Raw genomic sequence first — 15,327 nt, forward strand, 5'->3', positions numbered from 1 at the left:
ATCATTACTGAACATCCTCATACCGAAAAAACTCCGCGTGCGAAAAAGTAATGATAAGTCTTGGATGGATTCAGCCTGACAAAGAAGCCACGCTCAACTTCATAAAGGGAGAAATTCACTGGGTGTGAAACCAAATAACCATATTTCTCGGTTCCATTATCCTATCGGTGACCAATTTGTGGTACACTTAAAGAATGGAGCCAGATGGCGAGCGCAAAAGTGTCGATATTGGATTAGTTGGGAATCTATTGATCCTCGGCTCGCCGAGGGTTCGGAGCGGTGGATTATAAATGATGGAACCAAAGCCAACGCGGTGAGCTCGCACGTCGAAGACAAAAGGAACGTTAAGTCGACCGTACGCGTGGTCTTCACTTTTCACGACCAGCATACGATGTTGACGATAATATTTTTTTAACCTTTTTTTTACAGATTTTGCTAATAACAGCCTTATTTTTAATCGCTTTAGCAACAAGCATGGACGTCAAGGAAAAACCGAAGTTCAGCTGCACGGGGAAGGGTGAGTACCTACATTCGGGGCTCGATTGTTAACCTGACGATACCAATTCCCTTTCAAATATGTTTCGCAGCGGGTCCAGGCCCGGCTTATCTGCTGCCCAGTCTTGTCGGCTACAACGGTCACGATCCATCGAGATATCGCAACCCTGCTTTCACGATGAGGACTCGAGTCGAGACCAACATTTCCGCTGTGGGACCGGGTCCCCGTTACAAAATAGAGGGGCTGACTAACTACGGAGTGCAAAAGGCCCCCGCCTACTCCCTCGGCTTTCGCGATGGCACCAAAAGTTAGCCTTCGTCTCTCGACTAAACCTTAACGGCAACTGAACTACCGAACAATATCTTTCCAGTGACGAGCTGTAGCGGTCCAGGACCCGGGGCCTACAGTCCGGAGAGATGTCCGCCCATGAATCACAGTCTGAGACCAGCGGCCTTCACGATAAAAAGTCGATGCAGCGATCACATGTCCGGGGATGGACCGGGCCCTATTTACCTAATTCCGTCCTGTCTCGGGCCCAAAGTCCCGGACAAAACCGCCTTGGGAGCTTTTTCAATGTACGTATGGATCACGATTTTCTGGAAAAGCGGTGATTAGATCATCGGAAAATATGTCACAAGGTTGTTTAGTCGTAAACCAGGTTAAAAGTTTTCAGAGTCACGAGTGGTTTCAAAGGATTTTCAGATATTTTACCTCATCTCAATGGGTATCAAGTTCAAACTCAGTGTGCCAATTGAACGCAGCGTTTTACAGCTTCCATTTCTACTACCCATTTTTTTTACTACCGTGCTTCCGGCCAGGATCCACCCCTAATTTTATTGCTCTAAGTTTGACGACCCCGCAGCGCGGGCCGGCATGGAAAGGACTATTGCGTTTCAAGTCCGGGTCCTGCGGCCTACGGAAATCAGAATTACGATCTGGTTAAGCGCAGACTTCCAGCCTACACGCTGGCCTCGAGACACCATCAATTTGGGACAGCGTGTGGACCCGGACCTCGGTACTACCCGCAATACTCTGGTGGGAAAAATCCTCCAAAGTTTTCATTCGGAGTGAAACACAGCGAGTGCGCACCACCGGCCATCACCGAATACGACGAGGAGTAACTTCGAGTGTGTTTATGAAGATATTTAATATTTATGCATGCGCATTTTGTCCCGCGTCTATGTATTTGTCTCCAATAAAATTGTGCAAGCTATAATACAGTCGTGTTTGTCATTTGGATTTTATTTTCAACACTAAGGCCTGTTGCGCAATTTACAACTAAAAGCTTTTAAGTCGTAAGTTGTATATACTAAAAAACGATACTCAAGTAGTAATAAAATGCGGGACAATTAGTACGATAGACACTTTGACGTGTATAATTTTTGTAGGCAATAAATAATTTTTCCAATCTCTTCGCTTAAACTGCGAATCGATAAGACAGTACAAGTCAGTTATTAGACGTGCTTCAAACCTGGTTCGAGATAAAAGTCGCGTCGTGAGTCAGAGCTGGCGATGAAAAAAGGAAACATAAAAATGTGCGAAAAAAATGAATATAAATCGGCAAGAGAGACGCGAGCTCCAAATTTTGCACACCTCCGTGCATCGGTGTCACATTACGGATAATTTAGGTTAAAATAACAAAATTGTCAGAAATTATGAAGTGAAGGTTCGAGTGAGGAGCAAAACTTTCGTTAATCCAAATTAAACGTATCAACAGAAACCACGATTAATTTTCCCATCCAATAATGCCAGAAGAGAAAGAAAAGAAATCAAAAAAAGACAACTCAAAATCATCCAAAAAGCAACCTAAGAAGTCCAGTGGCTGCGTCAGCAACAAAGGTAAGTGACGCATGCCATTTACGAGCACTAAATTCGAGTTGCTTATTCAACGATTTCCTATGGCCAAAAATTTCCCGTGTACAGGTAGAACAGCTATTTCCGCGCGCTCGCAACTCGATAAAATTGCCTTTGAATAAATTGTCGGCGAGTGACGATGAGAGCTGCCGCATCTATAATGCACCAGCTATTTCTATGTGACAAAATGTGCGCACGCGTTGGCGTTGGTTTATCCGTATATTCGAATTTACTTCAGACCTTCAAAGTTACGATGAACAGACACTCGTAAAATTTACGACTTTGCTTTGGGTTACCTCGAGATAGAGAAACACTCGCTGACGATCGTATAACAATTTGCACAGAGCGTGAAATTGCAGCGCGATTTTTCCCCTTCGAACGAGGTAAAGTGTACCAGTTGTTGACACGTTTAGACCCAATTATTGAACCTTTTATTTTACAAAATTATAAATTGACGTCAGAAATTATGAATTTCTCGATTACTAAAACCAATTGCTACATGGTTAGACGCTACAAATTTATTTTTTGATAATTCCAGAACTTAGGATTAAACAGATACAACGAAAAAACCTCAATAATTGGGATAGGGTCAATAACCAGGACACTCACTTTGGTTAAAAAAAAAAATAGTCGTTCGAAGTCAAACTACCATGTGCAAGAAATCCGCACCACCGAATAAAAAACAAAGATCAAATCTGACCTGCTCATACAATTCGTGCTATGGTACATACATAAAGCTTTAAATTGTCAGACCTAACTCTAGATATCATCGGATCGGAATGTATAACCTTATCGGATAAGGTACTGTACCCTTCACATCAATCTCAGCTTTGTATACAATATTATTTGTAGTTATAATAACAAAAATGTCAGATCCAATCACAGATATGCGTATAGATACACACAAGTTAAACACACTGTAAGAAATAGCGGTGTTGACCATAATATGTCACTTTGGGTGAAGTTCACCCCAAACATTCTTCAAGCACCTCGCAGAGTTCAGGAATAAACTTTCACAGCTTTTTTTCCCCGTTTTACCTTAACTTTGCCGATGTTTTACAATATTTAAACAATAAATTTTGGTCAGGAAAACTGAGAAAGCTTTCACTGCGGTCCTGAAACAATACCTAGATATTTTTTTTTGCATTTTTAGAACTCTTTTCTGAAACGTATCACTTTTTTTGGAGCTGGGGTGAATATCACCAAGTGTGACAGTTATGCGATTCTACCGAGACGTGACCCATTAACGCTAATATTTTCCGAATTTGACTAGTGTGGATGTAGAACAATGTTAATGGTCTGTTCGAAAGTACAACATCAGATATATGGTGTCAGATTGATACCAAATTGTAACCCACATTGTACAATATTAGATACAAACGATAAGTAGCTGAACCGCATTACGGAGACAAATTGCACATTTGATAACATCTGATGATTTTGACGGTCATGTTACCTAATCTCAGGTCCGGGTCCAGCACGTTACCTCCTTCCCCCGCTGACCGGATATCCTCATCATGACGCAACGAGGTTCAGAAATCCCGCCTTCTCCTTCCGGAGCAGGCAGTCCTCGGGGATGCCATGCAACAGTCCTGGGCCCAAGTACTACATCTCAAGTCCACCAAGACCTCCAGCATTTTCCTTCGGGTTCCGAGCGTCATCGACGGGTGAGCTTGGAAGCTGTTTACAAAACTTTAAAGCTGTATTGAGGGGCTAAATACACCATTGTTCCACTTTTTTATTAGCTAAATCCTGCACTCCGGGACCGTACAAGCTCCCTGACAATCCACGCTCGCCGATATTCACAATCAGGGGAAGAACGAATCCAAGAACAGCCGGCGTCACTCCAGGACCATACCAGCTGCCTCCCGTGATGGGATGTCGCGTACCCGACAAGACGGCGTCGCCTTGTTTCACATTGTAAATTGCTGGGAATCATATCCCCCGATTCCAAAGATTGGGAATCATCGCCGCGTCGAATGACGAACGAGTATAAAATCGATTAAATTTTCAGCGGAGCTCGACCCTGCGGGACCAAATGTGACGGGAGTCCAGGGCCGAAGGGCCTGACGAACCTGGATGTGATAAAACCACGAGCGCCGAGGTTCAGCCTTGCGCCCCGACAGACCGGGAGCCTCAAGACCTGTGGTCCTGGTCCGAAGTACATGTACTGCTACAAGTGCCACAAGTGTGCTCCAAACTTCAGCTTCGGTATACGTCACAGCGACTGCGCCCCACCGATGATAACTGAGTGTGATGAGAAGTGCTGAACTTTTCGCGGAGATCTGTACCAGTCAACGATTGTGACGAATTATAATTATACAGTCTGGTTGAGAATGCTTAAAGGAGGGTACTCGGCTATTTATTCAAACCATTCGAGTCCGCTCGGACGGGTCAACATCTGTAATTGGACAGCATCAGAATGCCCCAGTCCAGTAGCCACGATTTTGGTACTGGATCTTGTACACGGATCACTTGGATACTTCCTTCTAGTTTCACCCTGAGGTTTTTTCGTTCGTGAAGTCGAAGAGTGGAGAAGTACTGAAACCGAGGACGAGACCGCATATTCCGCCCTCGGTGCCTGTGGCCAAATAATGAACAGTTATCCGAGCTTTTCGAGAGTATCTTTCAGTATGTTTATTACTCACCAATGAGGTCGTAACTGACAAGTTTAAACTGACTATCTTCAACACAAGAGGTACATAATTATTCCAGTAAACCATGAGACAAAGAGTCTATGAAGCATCATCGCAACCTCCTCCTCCTCGTTTCTCTTCAGTTTGAAGAGATAAAAGTGAACGAGGTACTTTAGCGAGACCGTCACCTTTTCAACTATCAAGTTACCGACAGGCTTTGATTCGGTGCTAAAACATTTTAGAAAACAAATTAATATAGTGTATATTTGATGGCGTAATTATATTTTTTTCTGATCAATACATGATCCCAGTTTGGGAACAACTAACATGTGTTTGGCATGTAGAAATAACTGGAACATCTCGATTTTGCTGTCGAAATTATGACCATGGCTCAAGTCATACACAATACAGTTTGGGATGCTTCTCCGACAAATTTTGGAGTCAAAATGAAGACGAATTCTACAACTCGGAGCGTATTGATATAATAAAATCTGATTAGGGTGAATTCGCATATTCCAACTATTGATCTGTCGTATTAATTATTTAAATGTTTTCAAACGTTAGAGAGTTTTGCTACAGATGGCTGAGATATGCATATATTTGTTTTAAATAACATGTCGTACCGAGCTTTTGCCTTCATTAATCATCAACATTAAGTCCATGTGAGTTGAGTCGAAAAACTGTGATATCTTATTTGTTATCAGACCCCGCACTGAAACTGTGTTACACACCAAAACGATGCGACTCTTCGTGAATAAACTACGACGAACCTTGAACTGATTAGTATAGTAAGAAAATAGAAATGAAAGCAGACAACGAAAATTAAAAAAAATTATGTCAGCTGAGGTTCAGTCACGTCTAGTCGCAAATAAAAATTTACTGGTGCAATAACATTGAAAACTGTAGTTGAATGAAAGTAACGAATTAAAATCGATATGTTGCATTCAATCGATGCCATTATTTCTCTGAGTTATCACGCCACAGTACAAATGCTGCGATTCTTTAACCAATGCACAAAAATCAACAAATCTTACAGATGATTTTTTCTCTATCGAAGAAGCGATACTACAAATTTTTCCGTTCTGTTCAATCAGCTACTGCGGGAAGCTTTACGATGAAAAATGCTGACAAAAACTTGAATAACTTCCGTGAAAATGAAAGCTTTTATCAGTGATGCTACGTCTCGGACGTATACTTGCTGGTATGAAATTCTATGTGTTCACGTTACAGTTTTTTTAACATCAGCCAAGTGGATCGAAAGACTTTTTTTGAACCGAACGGCACTATAAAGCTTATCAACGTGAAATTCGACACGGTGTGTAAAAACCGATAGCACCGATAACGTTCAAAAAAATGACGTTTCCTGAAGTTAGGTGTTTCATTATTTCCACACCAAGATTATACACACTGACAGTATTTTCGAAATCAACTCGATCGCATTGCGAAAAACGTCATTCGACACAATAACAGCTCCCACAATCTGATACTATGATTATACCCATCGCGCTTCATTCTCGTCGTCAAATTCAGTCCGCCTCGATCATTAGCGTTACACACAGGCTTTTCATTAGATTCTTGTAGTGGAATTAATTCAAGCCGAAACTTTCATTGCGGATCGAGGCTCGAAAGAATAATTAATTGTTGGTAACGTAAGGCGAGATGAAAAAAAGTTTATCAAGCGAGGTTTTTATTCAAGTTTTTAACTGTATATTAATTTCAAAGTCACCGGGTCAGAAAAGGCAGACATTCTTTTGTACGAAAAAAATCTCGTCCTTATCAGTATTTGCCGTACGGCTGCATCATCTCCTCCCAATACAACGGTCGCAGACTTGGTCTCACAGCTTTGACCAAGGTGAAGTTGGATGATTTTCTTCCGTTTGTCACCTCGTCCTTCCGTTTGTACAGCCGCATAGTAAAGAAGTAAATTAATTCAAAGACGCTGATCAAGCTGACACCGAGAAAGAATCCGCATATCCCGCCATAATTACCTAAAATCGATCAAGCAGTCGTTTCGAAGATAGGAAAAGTTTGTATTGGGAACGGAGCTGTACGGAATTGGGAAAGAAAACTACGGCTATAAATCTACCAAGTGAGAATGAAAGTTTTCACACAATCGTCGTGTACTCACTCATCAACTCCCACCAGTAGAAAATAACGTCCTGTTTGAGTCTGACCGTTCCGGGATTTTGGAAAAATATGTTCACTATGCTGTGGTTCGTGGATTGTTTGCTGTTTCTGAAATTAAATTCATCGTCAAAGTTGGAGGATAGTGCGGATAAAATTACTCGACGATTCAAAGTCCTCACATGCAGCCTCCGTGTCCCCAGCTGTCGTCTCCTTCGGAGAGTAAAAGCGGGGCCGAACTTAGTGAAAAACCGTAAACGATGTCTTCGCAGGCCGGTAAGCAGCCGGTACAGTTCAAGTATCCATCTGGTCCAGTCGAAAAATTTTCGTTGAATGGTTCCATCCGATTTTCAATCCTTGGTATGACCCTCCACCATCTGTCTGCGACACGCAACGTGAGAAACAAAGAGGTAAGATGTGAATCCATCCGTGTGTGTATTCATGCCACGCAAATTTCACTTACTCCTGTATTTCTTTAAGCAAGAGAGATCCTTGAGATCGCAAGTCCTCACGTACTCTGAAACATTGAAAATAAATGTTCTAAACTCAGTTAAAGACTCGATGATGAAAGGATGAGTAATTGCACGGGTCATTTTTTTTTTTTTTTTTGTTTCGTTTGAAAAAATTATCAGAGCTGTTTAGATGATTTTTGGACAATTTTCAAAGAATTTTATAACAATTGTCCGAAACTCGTTGAAAATTAATTAATTCTAGATGCGTCAGATCTCAAGCTATTTTTCAGAAAACTATAATCAAAAATTTCCGGAAATATTTAAGTCTCAAGTTTCTTATTAGAAACTTGGCTCATAAACTTTATACAGCGAGAATTTCGGAAGACTTTAACATAATTCCAGAATATACTTTTTACATCCAGTGAGAAAACTAATTACTTTCTTTTTTTTTTTACAAGCTTCTGATACTAATTTCTGATATTTTCCTCACAAGGTGTTCAAATTTCAGATGAAAACCAAAAGGAGGATTAGATCCAATATTTGCGACACTTTCTACAGGGTGGCTATACATTTTTCGAAAAAAAAATTCCATAACATTTCCAGGTTTCGAAAACCTGAAACCTAGTTGTCCCTGAAATTTTCCCGGTTCTAGTAAGTTATTAAAACCTAAATCGTTCGGCTTATTAACTCTATATTCGGTTAAAATTCAATTCGAATCGAAGAAAAATATAATGTACAGAAAAAAAAAAAAAAAAAAACCGTTTAAGCCAATTTGTTTTCTCAACAAAAAAAAGTAAACTTGTTATCTCAAAAAATTCATTTCCAATTCCCACGTTACAAAACTGATATTTTCAGTTTTTTCCACGACCAAATTAAAATTCTCCTGACAATTCCAGGTTTTCCACGATCCCTTTTAAATTCCCCGACTTTTCCAGGGTTGCCTGATTTTCCAGGCATGTCCCCACCATGGTTCTAGATAAATTTTTCCACTCAAGGATCGTACCTTTGTCTAATGGGATCGGGTAGAAGTATGGCACGCAGTTGCAATGGCTCAGAATGTCGCTTATCCTGCAGTACATTATGCAATCACTGTACGAATAGTGTCCTCCGAATGTGACGGCCAGCTCATCCTTGAAAAGGCAGTCTCGTATTTCGACGCTATGATGCTGAACTTCCTAAAACGCAGGTACGACGAACATTCGATTTTGGTAACGGCAACGCATCAGAAATCACAGGCCAGTAGTAAAAGTCAGTTTATGGTCAGGCGCAGCCGAATATCGCTACAGAATGTTTTGCCCGGCACGATTAGATCGAAAAAATGTGGCTGACACAACGGTTTTATAGAGTGTGCTAAGAATAAAGTTCACCTTCGTAGAAATAAATATATTTACTTGTTCTCCTGGTTTGCCTCATTCGATTAAGTTATATTTTATTATTTTCGGTGAATCAAATAAATTTCTAAACTGTTGTTTTGCATTTGGAAATTGAAAAATTTGAACATCCTCCGAGAGATATTCAAATAATTAATGATCCTTCGGTACCTGAAGTATTCACTCGATTCGAGTAAAATCTTATTACACAAATTATGAAAATTTATCGAGAAAGTATTATTCAAATTAGGTGAGCTTTTTGCTCTGAAAAAATTCATTTTTATATGTACATCCACTCATTCGACGATGTTTACTTGTTCTTGGTGAAGAAAAAAATTGAATCAAAAGACCAATGCCTTGATCCTAGGAAATTTATTAAATCTGAGTGCGGTTAAATCGAACCAAATAAATGACTTATCGAGTAAACCAAACCAGGCAGAAGTAAACATGTTTGCTTTTAAAATAGTGAATTTTCCTCACAGTGTACAACTAAAGTCACGCTATTTGAATTCAATGAAAACAGTCTTAATTCTCAGTACAAAAAATAAAACATTAATACCATGAATTCCAACCCGAGAACCCAGTTATCGCAATATCGATAGATTATAGTAGCAAATACCGATGAGCGTAATTCTGTTGAACGAAAAAAATATAACATTGACATTTGATCGCTGAAATTTTTTTTGTCCTAATATACTTTTGACTTTAAAATAATGGCACGCTTTCATATAGTTGCGAAACCCATAATTTTCAAATGCAAAGGTTTTCCCAGACCTTTGCGACACTGTTCCAACGAATAATTTGAGCTGCATTTTTCGAACGATTGTTTTGCGACATTTTGGTTTCAAGGCAGAGCTGAAAAAGGATGTTTACGCCAAAATCGCAAGATTATAACCAAGTCTCACATACCGGGACAGAGTAAAACGACGTCGCTTCAAGAGTGAGGGAAGATTCAGTTTGGGGTGAGATGATAACTTCGTGAAGACTGCCGCTCGACGTGTCCGGGAAGTCCAACGGGGAGAATATCAGGACCTCGTAAGCAATCAATGAAATCGGCAGTGAGTAAAGCGGTAAAGTAAAAAAAAATTAAAAACCTTCACCAACGTCACTGGAACCTGAATGAAAATGTTCGTATGTTAAATCATAAATTATTTTGAAAGATTTCAGCATGCAATTTTCTTACATTATTTACCTTGTAAGTTCTATAAAATATGTAAGAAATGACTCGATAATTTACAAAAGTACGATTCGTCAGATATACTAGATCACAAATGTAAATTCTAGGGTTTTTGATCTACACTGAGAGAAATTTTTATTTCCGGTCACCGCTCGGTTCTTAACTGTTTTCATTTTTTACCACAATCGAAAAATATAGTTCTCGGTAGAAAATGAAAATTAGTTTTATAGCTGTTACCGAAAAGTCTAGTATCCGTTACTATTCTTTCTCATTACGATCACTGTTGCTAGATTTTTTTGCAGCTTATTATGTAATTTCTTAAGCGTTATTTTGAATTTACAAGACATATCGTGTGATGAATTACAGGCTGAATTCTTTGAAAACGTTCTATGATTCAACACATGAACATTTTCAGTGGGGTGAGACTTCGATTCCTGAAAGATCGCATGATCGTATACCTTGAAGCCCAGAACCGGAAGTGTCTTGTAGAAGTAGTCGGTGAAATTTGAGTAGAGCGATATTCTGAGACCAGCCTGAAGACCGACGCCGATGGCACGCTCGACCCCGTTGATCGTCACGATGTCTTTGTCGTTGCTGCTTCTGAAGTTGTCAAAAGGCGTGTGACATGAGAATTATCTAATTTACGAAATAAGAATCTACGATAATTATCGAGAAACTAAATACCAGCTATACTCACGCTCCAAAATCATCGCTTGGTCTTCCGTAGTTAAAAGTGCAACAGTAACCATCCGCCGTTTTACGGGGGTAGAATATGTCTTCGCAAGTCTGTTCCTTTCCTGCCCAGCTGCAGCGTTTAAGCATCGATTGGCAATTCGGAGTTAACTGGATCGAGAAATTCCATAATTAAATCGAACCGATCGTTACAAGCGAGGAGATTAATTTTTACTTTCGATGTTTTTGTCAAAATTTTCCGGATGCTGTGTCAAGTTTTTATTTTTCTTCTTCAAATCTTGAGATACAAACTAATTGAACAATGAATTATGTTTTCAGCATAAAATTGAACTCGCGTTTTGTTTCGAACCCAAACCGAGTTAGCCGTAAGTTTAAGGCATTTATGCATAATTTTACAGTGAAATTAATGAAAAGTAGTTCCAACGTTTCAACGAAATTCAAAACCGCGATTAATTTTGACAAATTACAAAGGAAGCAAGACAATATTTCACAATCATTTTAACCGACGACGCTTATACATGTATGAAAATAAGACAAACCTGATTCAATATGCGAGGAGCGTAACTCTCGTATCGTTGGGTCAACAAGTTGTGAAGAAATTCGACACCGTTCTCCTCGCCCTCGTTCAATTCGAAGAGGTAAAGGTGTCCCAAGTATTTCAACATATCCAGGATCTCCTGAAGGCTGACGTCGTCATTTACGCTGTCGTAATTCTCGCTGCAATTGTCGCAATAAACGATCAGTGAAATGTGAAAAAATTTATACGACTTCTGAGTAAAATTCAGAAATGCGTTATTCGAAATATGGTGTATAAAATTTTTTTTATCAAATCCCGCAGATTATAAGTACCCACAATATCTCGCGGGCAATTTTTTTCGCCGCGCTCAGGCTGATCTTGTTCAATTCGCAAATGGCTATTCCCGGAAAATCGACGTCTTGAAGTGGATAATCAGTTCTGTCGATAGTCGTGACCGTTGGCCTTGTCGCGTATTCAACGGTCGCATGAATAGTCATTACACCGATGAATATGATCGACGTCACGTGGACAGCTAGCCAAAAAATCCTACGAACGATAATAATTTCACTTGACGAATCAAATATTTCAGAATAATCAAGGTAAAAATTTAGCAGTCGGTTTTTCGGTAAAGTAAATACATAAGTTCTGCGAAAATTAATTTTCGAATAATTAATTTTTCATGAACAGATCAAGTCGTTGGAGAATCTTTTCAACATATTTCAGTAGCTGAACATTTATCGTCAACGCATCGAGCGATTGGTTTGGGAAAAATTTATAGTTTGATTAGATTGTAATTTTGTTTAAAAATTGAAAAAAAAAAAAAAAAAACATAAAAAGCGCAATTAAATCACAGAAAGAAACACATTTATTTTAGATAACGAGGAACTTGTTTTGGGTGTTTAAATAGTCGTAAATTACCGCTCTTTAGGCCGCGTACTGGGTGTGACGTAATACGCGCACCCCGCGATAGAACTATTTCGTAAATAATCCTTCAGCCAATCTCTGAAGCTGCCGGAAGTTGGTTGCGAAACATTTTGCTTCGAAATAGCCATAATTGTGAAAGGGTTTTGATATTCACCTCTGAGAACCGGGTATCGGGAAAAATTGAGAATGAAAATTAAAAAGCGTTATTCGTGACTCGTGCAACGCGAGATAGTGAAACTGTAACGAGCCGGCGAATGAACGTGCGGGTTTGTACTGCATACTAAATTATGCAGTAGTTGGTAAACAGTTTTTTATTTACTTTCCGGTGTTATCGATCAGTCGCACTATCAAAGCACGTAATATTTATTTTACATTTTTAAAATTCGTCACGAAAGTATGCGCAAAAAAAAAGCCTCGTGCTTTTTTCATACCTTTTTCAAAAAGTTTAAACACACTTTGTGAGATACTTGAGAAAAATTCAGAAGAAGAATTTCACGAGAATAAAGTGTGATTCGTGATTGATTTCATCAGTGAGTGAAAAATACAAGTCATCTATAAGTACGTTCTAAAAATATTACAAAAATCCCTGGTTATTCAGATTCTAAATATCCGGCACGAATCGAAAATTTATCTGATTGTGATTTTTCATCGGAATTCCAATATTTGCAGAGATTCCCTTGTTTGAAAATTTAGAAATAAATTTATTTCTTGCAATGACTAAATGACTTGTGTTCCAGTCATACTACTTAGTTTTTATTTCTGATCATCTTGAATTGTTCCAATTTCTACAAAAGCCGATAAAAAGTAGCGAATATTTCACAACATTAAACAAATAAACGTTTCCAGTATGAAATGGCATGCATTCTCGGCACGAAGGGCAAGGTATAAGGGTCGAAAATCTTTCCTGTATAAATCAAGGGTAATGGGATTGGGTCCAAGTTAGACATCCAGAAATTGCATCAAGTCACTCGTGATTAGGAAAGTTTCTTAAGAGGGAAGGAGGGGGGGGGGGGAGAAGCGAATATGATTTCATGCACATCACGTACCATCAGAGTTGGGATAATTAACGTTGTATACGTTGAATTGCGTAACTAGATTGTACGAAACGAAAATCAGAATACTCGGAGACGAGATTCGGAATATTATGTTTTTGTTCATGAGATGCAAAAACTGACACGAGTCGAAACATAATGCTTTGAAATAAAAATCGGATGTAATTTACGACTGTTCGTTATTTATTTACGCGTCAATTTTTACACGCCTGTCCGCAACGGTTCGCGTTAAACTCGTCACGCAAATATAATGAAAGCTCTGTATCAGATTGACCAGATTGAAGGTTACGCGGTATAAAACTACATGTAATTTAGTATTTATTTCGAAACAACGGGTAAAAAATTCGGGAACGAGAAATGGGTCGCGTAAGAAATAATTTTTCAATAACAATATCAATAATAACACGTCTTGGATTTAAATCGTTTTACTGTGATACGAGATTCGAAAGTTTTCAGAGACAAAAGTTGTGCGAACATACGTGTTGTATGTTCCATTTTAAATATTTTTAAAATACAATTGGTAAATTTGAAAAAAAAAAAAAAAAAAAAAAAAAAAACAAACGAGAAATCGCAACGTGAGGTTGAAATATCTCTCTTTGTTACCAAATTTTACCACGGGAAATAACAATCCATTATCGCAATTACCATCGAGGAGCACATTTTTCTAATATATATATGTATACACATATTTATAGAAAAAAGTTTGAAAGGAAGCGTGTCTCCGGAAATTGGAGAAAAATTGAAAAAGTGATATGTATGAGGTCAAAATCAGTTCAATACGTATAGTCAAGTACCTGACGATCAGCCGATTTATGTGTGTTCGTGTATATTTGTATTATTGTAAATTTTCAGAGTTCGTACGCTTTTTGAAACCCGAAATTTCCTAACTTTTCCAGGTGTTCCAGCCTGAAAGTAGGATTTTTTTTCAGTAACCTTCCAAGAAATATGCCGGCGATTAATGACAATTTTTTTTGCATATTAATACTAATACCTTCAATACTACCTAGTAATTAATTTACCGTCCGACTACCAATTTCCAAACAACAGCCAGCGATTTTCAGTAATAAAAAAAACGAAAAGAGGTTTGATATCAAGTAATGTACGTATAAAGACGCGTTTATTTCTTCAAATAACTTAGAATTCCAGTTTTATTTTCCAAATTCCCTGAGTTTTCCCGGTTTTCCCTGTGCGTACGAACCCTGATTTTAATACCCTATAAAAATTACTAAACAATTTATACGATATACTCGCGATAAATGAGACGAATTATTGCAAAAGTTAATAAAAGCCAAAAAACGTTTACGCTCTTTGTCATTTTACTATACTATTTTTTGATTTTTTTACTACTGAAGATGAAAAGTATTCGAATAGTCAAGTACCGCAGCAAGCAAGAAGAATATTTGTACTAGTTTCAAATTCCCTTCGCTAAATCGAATTATTTTCAAATCCAATCTGTCGTTTAAAAAAAAAAAAAAAAAATCAATTTCGAAAGAATCGAACTTACCGTTGTTGATTTTGAAAAATGATCTGATTTGAACGAAAATAATTCGACGTGTATGCTTCAATGAGTTGTGTATAAGGTGTACAAATTTCAACGTTACCACAAAGAATGAATTTAACGTATAAATGTGCATATTATGCGCAATATATATCGTTGCTTCTCGACGTTCGATAATTACGGCTCATGTTATCAATAAATCTATAATACATAATATAGTATGTGTTATAATAAAGTAGGCAGTAGAATTTTCATTTGCTGGCTGACAAAACGCACCGCGGCATGTACGTACCGGGACAATCTCTTGAAACTTGAAAATCAACCGCGCACGCGCCAAATAATTCAATCTCATTGGTCGGCGAAGTCTTCCCGCAGCGTTATGTTTGTTTGCCATGCAGGCGGGCCAACGTACACAAAATGTGTACGTTTGAATTTTCAAAGAGCATAAGCATTAAATTCCGATCGTTCTTCGAATAATCAAATTTCCGACCCGATAACAAATGCTTCCGAAACCTTTCCGAGTCGCTGCCTCAA

General features: G+C 38.6%; 3 protein-coding genes and 1 long non-coding RNA gene across 4 annotated transcripts; 2 read left to right on the forward strand and 2 right to left on the reverse strand.

Moving 5' to 3' along the window:
- Positions 1–65: 65 nt before the first annotated feature.
- LOC124308730 (outer dense fiber protein 3-like) lies at positions 66–1,687 on the forward strand. Its single transcript, XM_046771713.1, has 5 exons — positions 66–355; positions 467–517; positions 588–803; positions 867–1,071; positions 1,359–1,687. The coding sequence occupies exons 2-5, from the start codon at positions 475–477 to the stop codon at positions 1,615–1,617; spliced, it is 723 nt and encodes a 240-aa protein (XP_046627669.1). The 5' UTR covers positions 66–355; positions 467–474; the 3' UTR covers positions 1,618–1,687.
- A 388-nt stretch (positions 1,688–2,075) lies between these two features.
- LOC124308434 (outer dense fiber protein 3-B-like) lies at positions 2,076–4,695 on the forward strand. Its single transcript, XM_046771139.1, has 4 exons — positions 2,076–2,335; positions 3,817–4,017; positions 4,096–4,270; positions 4,365–4,695. The coding sequence occupies exons 1-4, from the start codon at positions 2,242–2,244 to the stop codon at positions 4,618–4,620; spliced, it is 726 nt and encodes a 241-aa protein (XP_046627095.1). The 5' UTR covers positions 2,076–2,241; the 3' UTR covers positions 4,621–4,695.
- LOC124308435 (uncharacterized) lies at positions 4,505–5,083 on the reverse strand. Its single transcript, XR_006908991.1, has 3 exons — positions 4,999–5,083; positions 4,723–4,931; positions 4,505–4,635 (listed from the first exon to the last, which is right to left on the reverse strand). It is a non-coding gene; the product is annotated as an uncharacterized LOC124308435 (long non-coding RNA).
- Positions 5,084–6,670: 1,587 nt separating this feature from the next.
- On the reverse strand, positions 6,671–11,839 carry LOC124308459 (sodium channel protein Nach-like). Its single transcript, XM_046771189.1, has 10 exons — positions 11,656–11,839; positions 11,342–11,519; positions 10,807–10,952; positions 10,568–10,709; positions 9,842–9,964; positions 8,566–8,737; positions 7,574–7,627; positions 7,293–7,491; positions 7,115–7,221; positions 6,671–6,974 (listed from the first exon to the last, which is right to left on the reverse strand). The coding sequence occupies exons 1-10, from the start codon at positions 11,814–11,816 to the stop codon at positions 6,763–6,765; spliced, it is 1,494 nt and encodes a 497-aa protein (XP_046627145.1). The 5' UTR covers positions 11,817–11,839; the 3' UTR covers positions 6,671–6,762.
- Positions 11,840–15,327: the final 3,488 nt, after the last annotated feature.

Source organism: Neodiprion virginianus, chromosome 7, assembly GCF_021901495.1.
Source record: "Neodiprion virginianus isolate iyNeoVirg1 chromosome 7, iyNeoVirg1.1, whole genome shotgun sequence".
NCBI lineage: Eukaryota > Metazoa > Arthropoda > Insecta > Hymenoptera > Diprionidae > Neodiprion > Neodiprion virginianus.

What these genes read in the sequence shown, in the direction of transcription:
- LOC124308730 (XM_046771713.1), top strand. Translation starts at nt 475, where the DNA reads ATGGACGTCAAGGAAAAACCGAAGTTCAGCTGCACGGGGAAGG. An exon ending in CTTTCGCGATGGCACCAAAA is followed by an intron (nt 804 to 866) that starts GTTAGCCTTCGT and finishes ATATCTTTCCAG; the next exon opens with TGACGAGCTGTAGCGGTCCA. An exon ending in GCCTTGGGAGCTTTTTCAAT is followed by an intron (nt 1,072 to 1,358) that starts GTACGTATGGAT and finishes ACGACCCCGCAG; the next exon opens with CGCGGGCCGGCATGGAAAGG.
- LOC124308434 (XM_046771139.1), top strand. Translation starts at nt 2,242, where the DNA reads ATGCCAGAAGAGAAAGAAAAGAAATCAAAAAAAGACAACTCAAAATCA. An exon ending in TGGCTGCGTCAGCAACAAAG is followed by an intron (nt 2,336 to 3,816) that starts GTAAGTGACGCA and finishes ACCTAATCTCAG; the next exon opens with GTCCGGGTCCAGCACGTTAC. An exon ending in GTTCCGAGCGTCATCGACGG is followed by an intron (nt 4,018 to 4,095) that starts GTGAGCTTGGAA and finishes CTTTTTTATTAG; the next exon opens with CTAAATCCTGCACTCCGGGA.
- LOC124308459 (XM_046771189.1), bottom strand. Translation starts at nt 11,816, where the DNA reads ATGACTATTCATGCGACCGTTGAATACGCGACAAGGCCAACGGTCACG. An exon ending in CTCCTCGCATATTGAATCAG is followed by an intron (nt 10,953 to 11,341) that starts GTTTGTCTTATT and finishes TTCTCGATCCAG; the next exon opens with TTAACTCCGAATTGCCAATC. An exon ending in CCCGATCCCATTAGACAAAG is followed by an intron (nt 7,628 to 8,565) that starts GTACGATCCTTG and finishes TCAATGTTTCAG; the next exon opens with AGTACGTGAGGACTTGCGAT.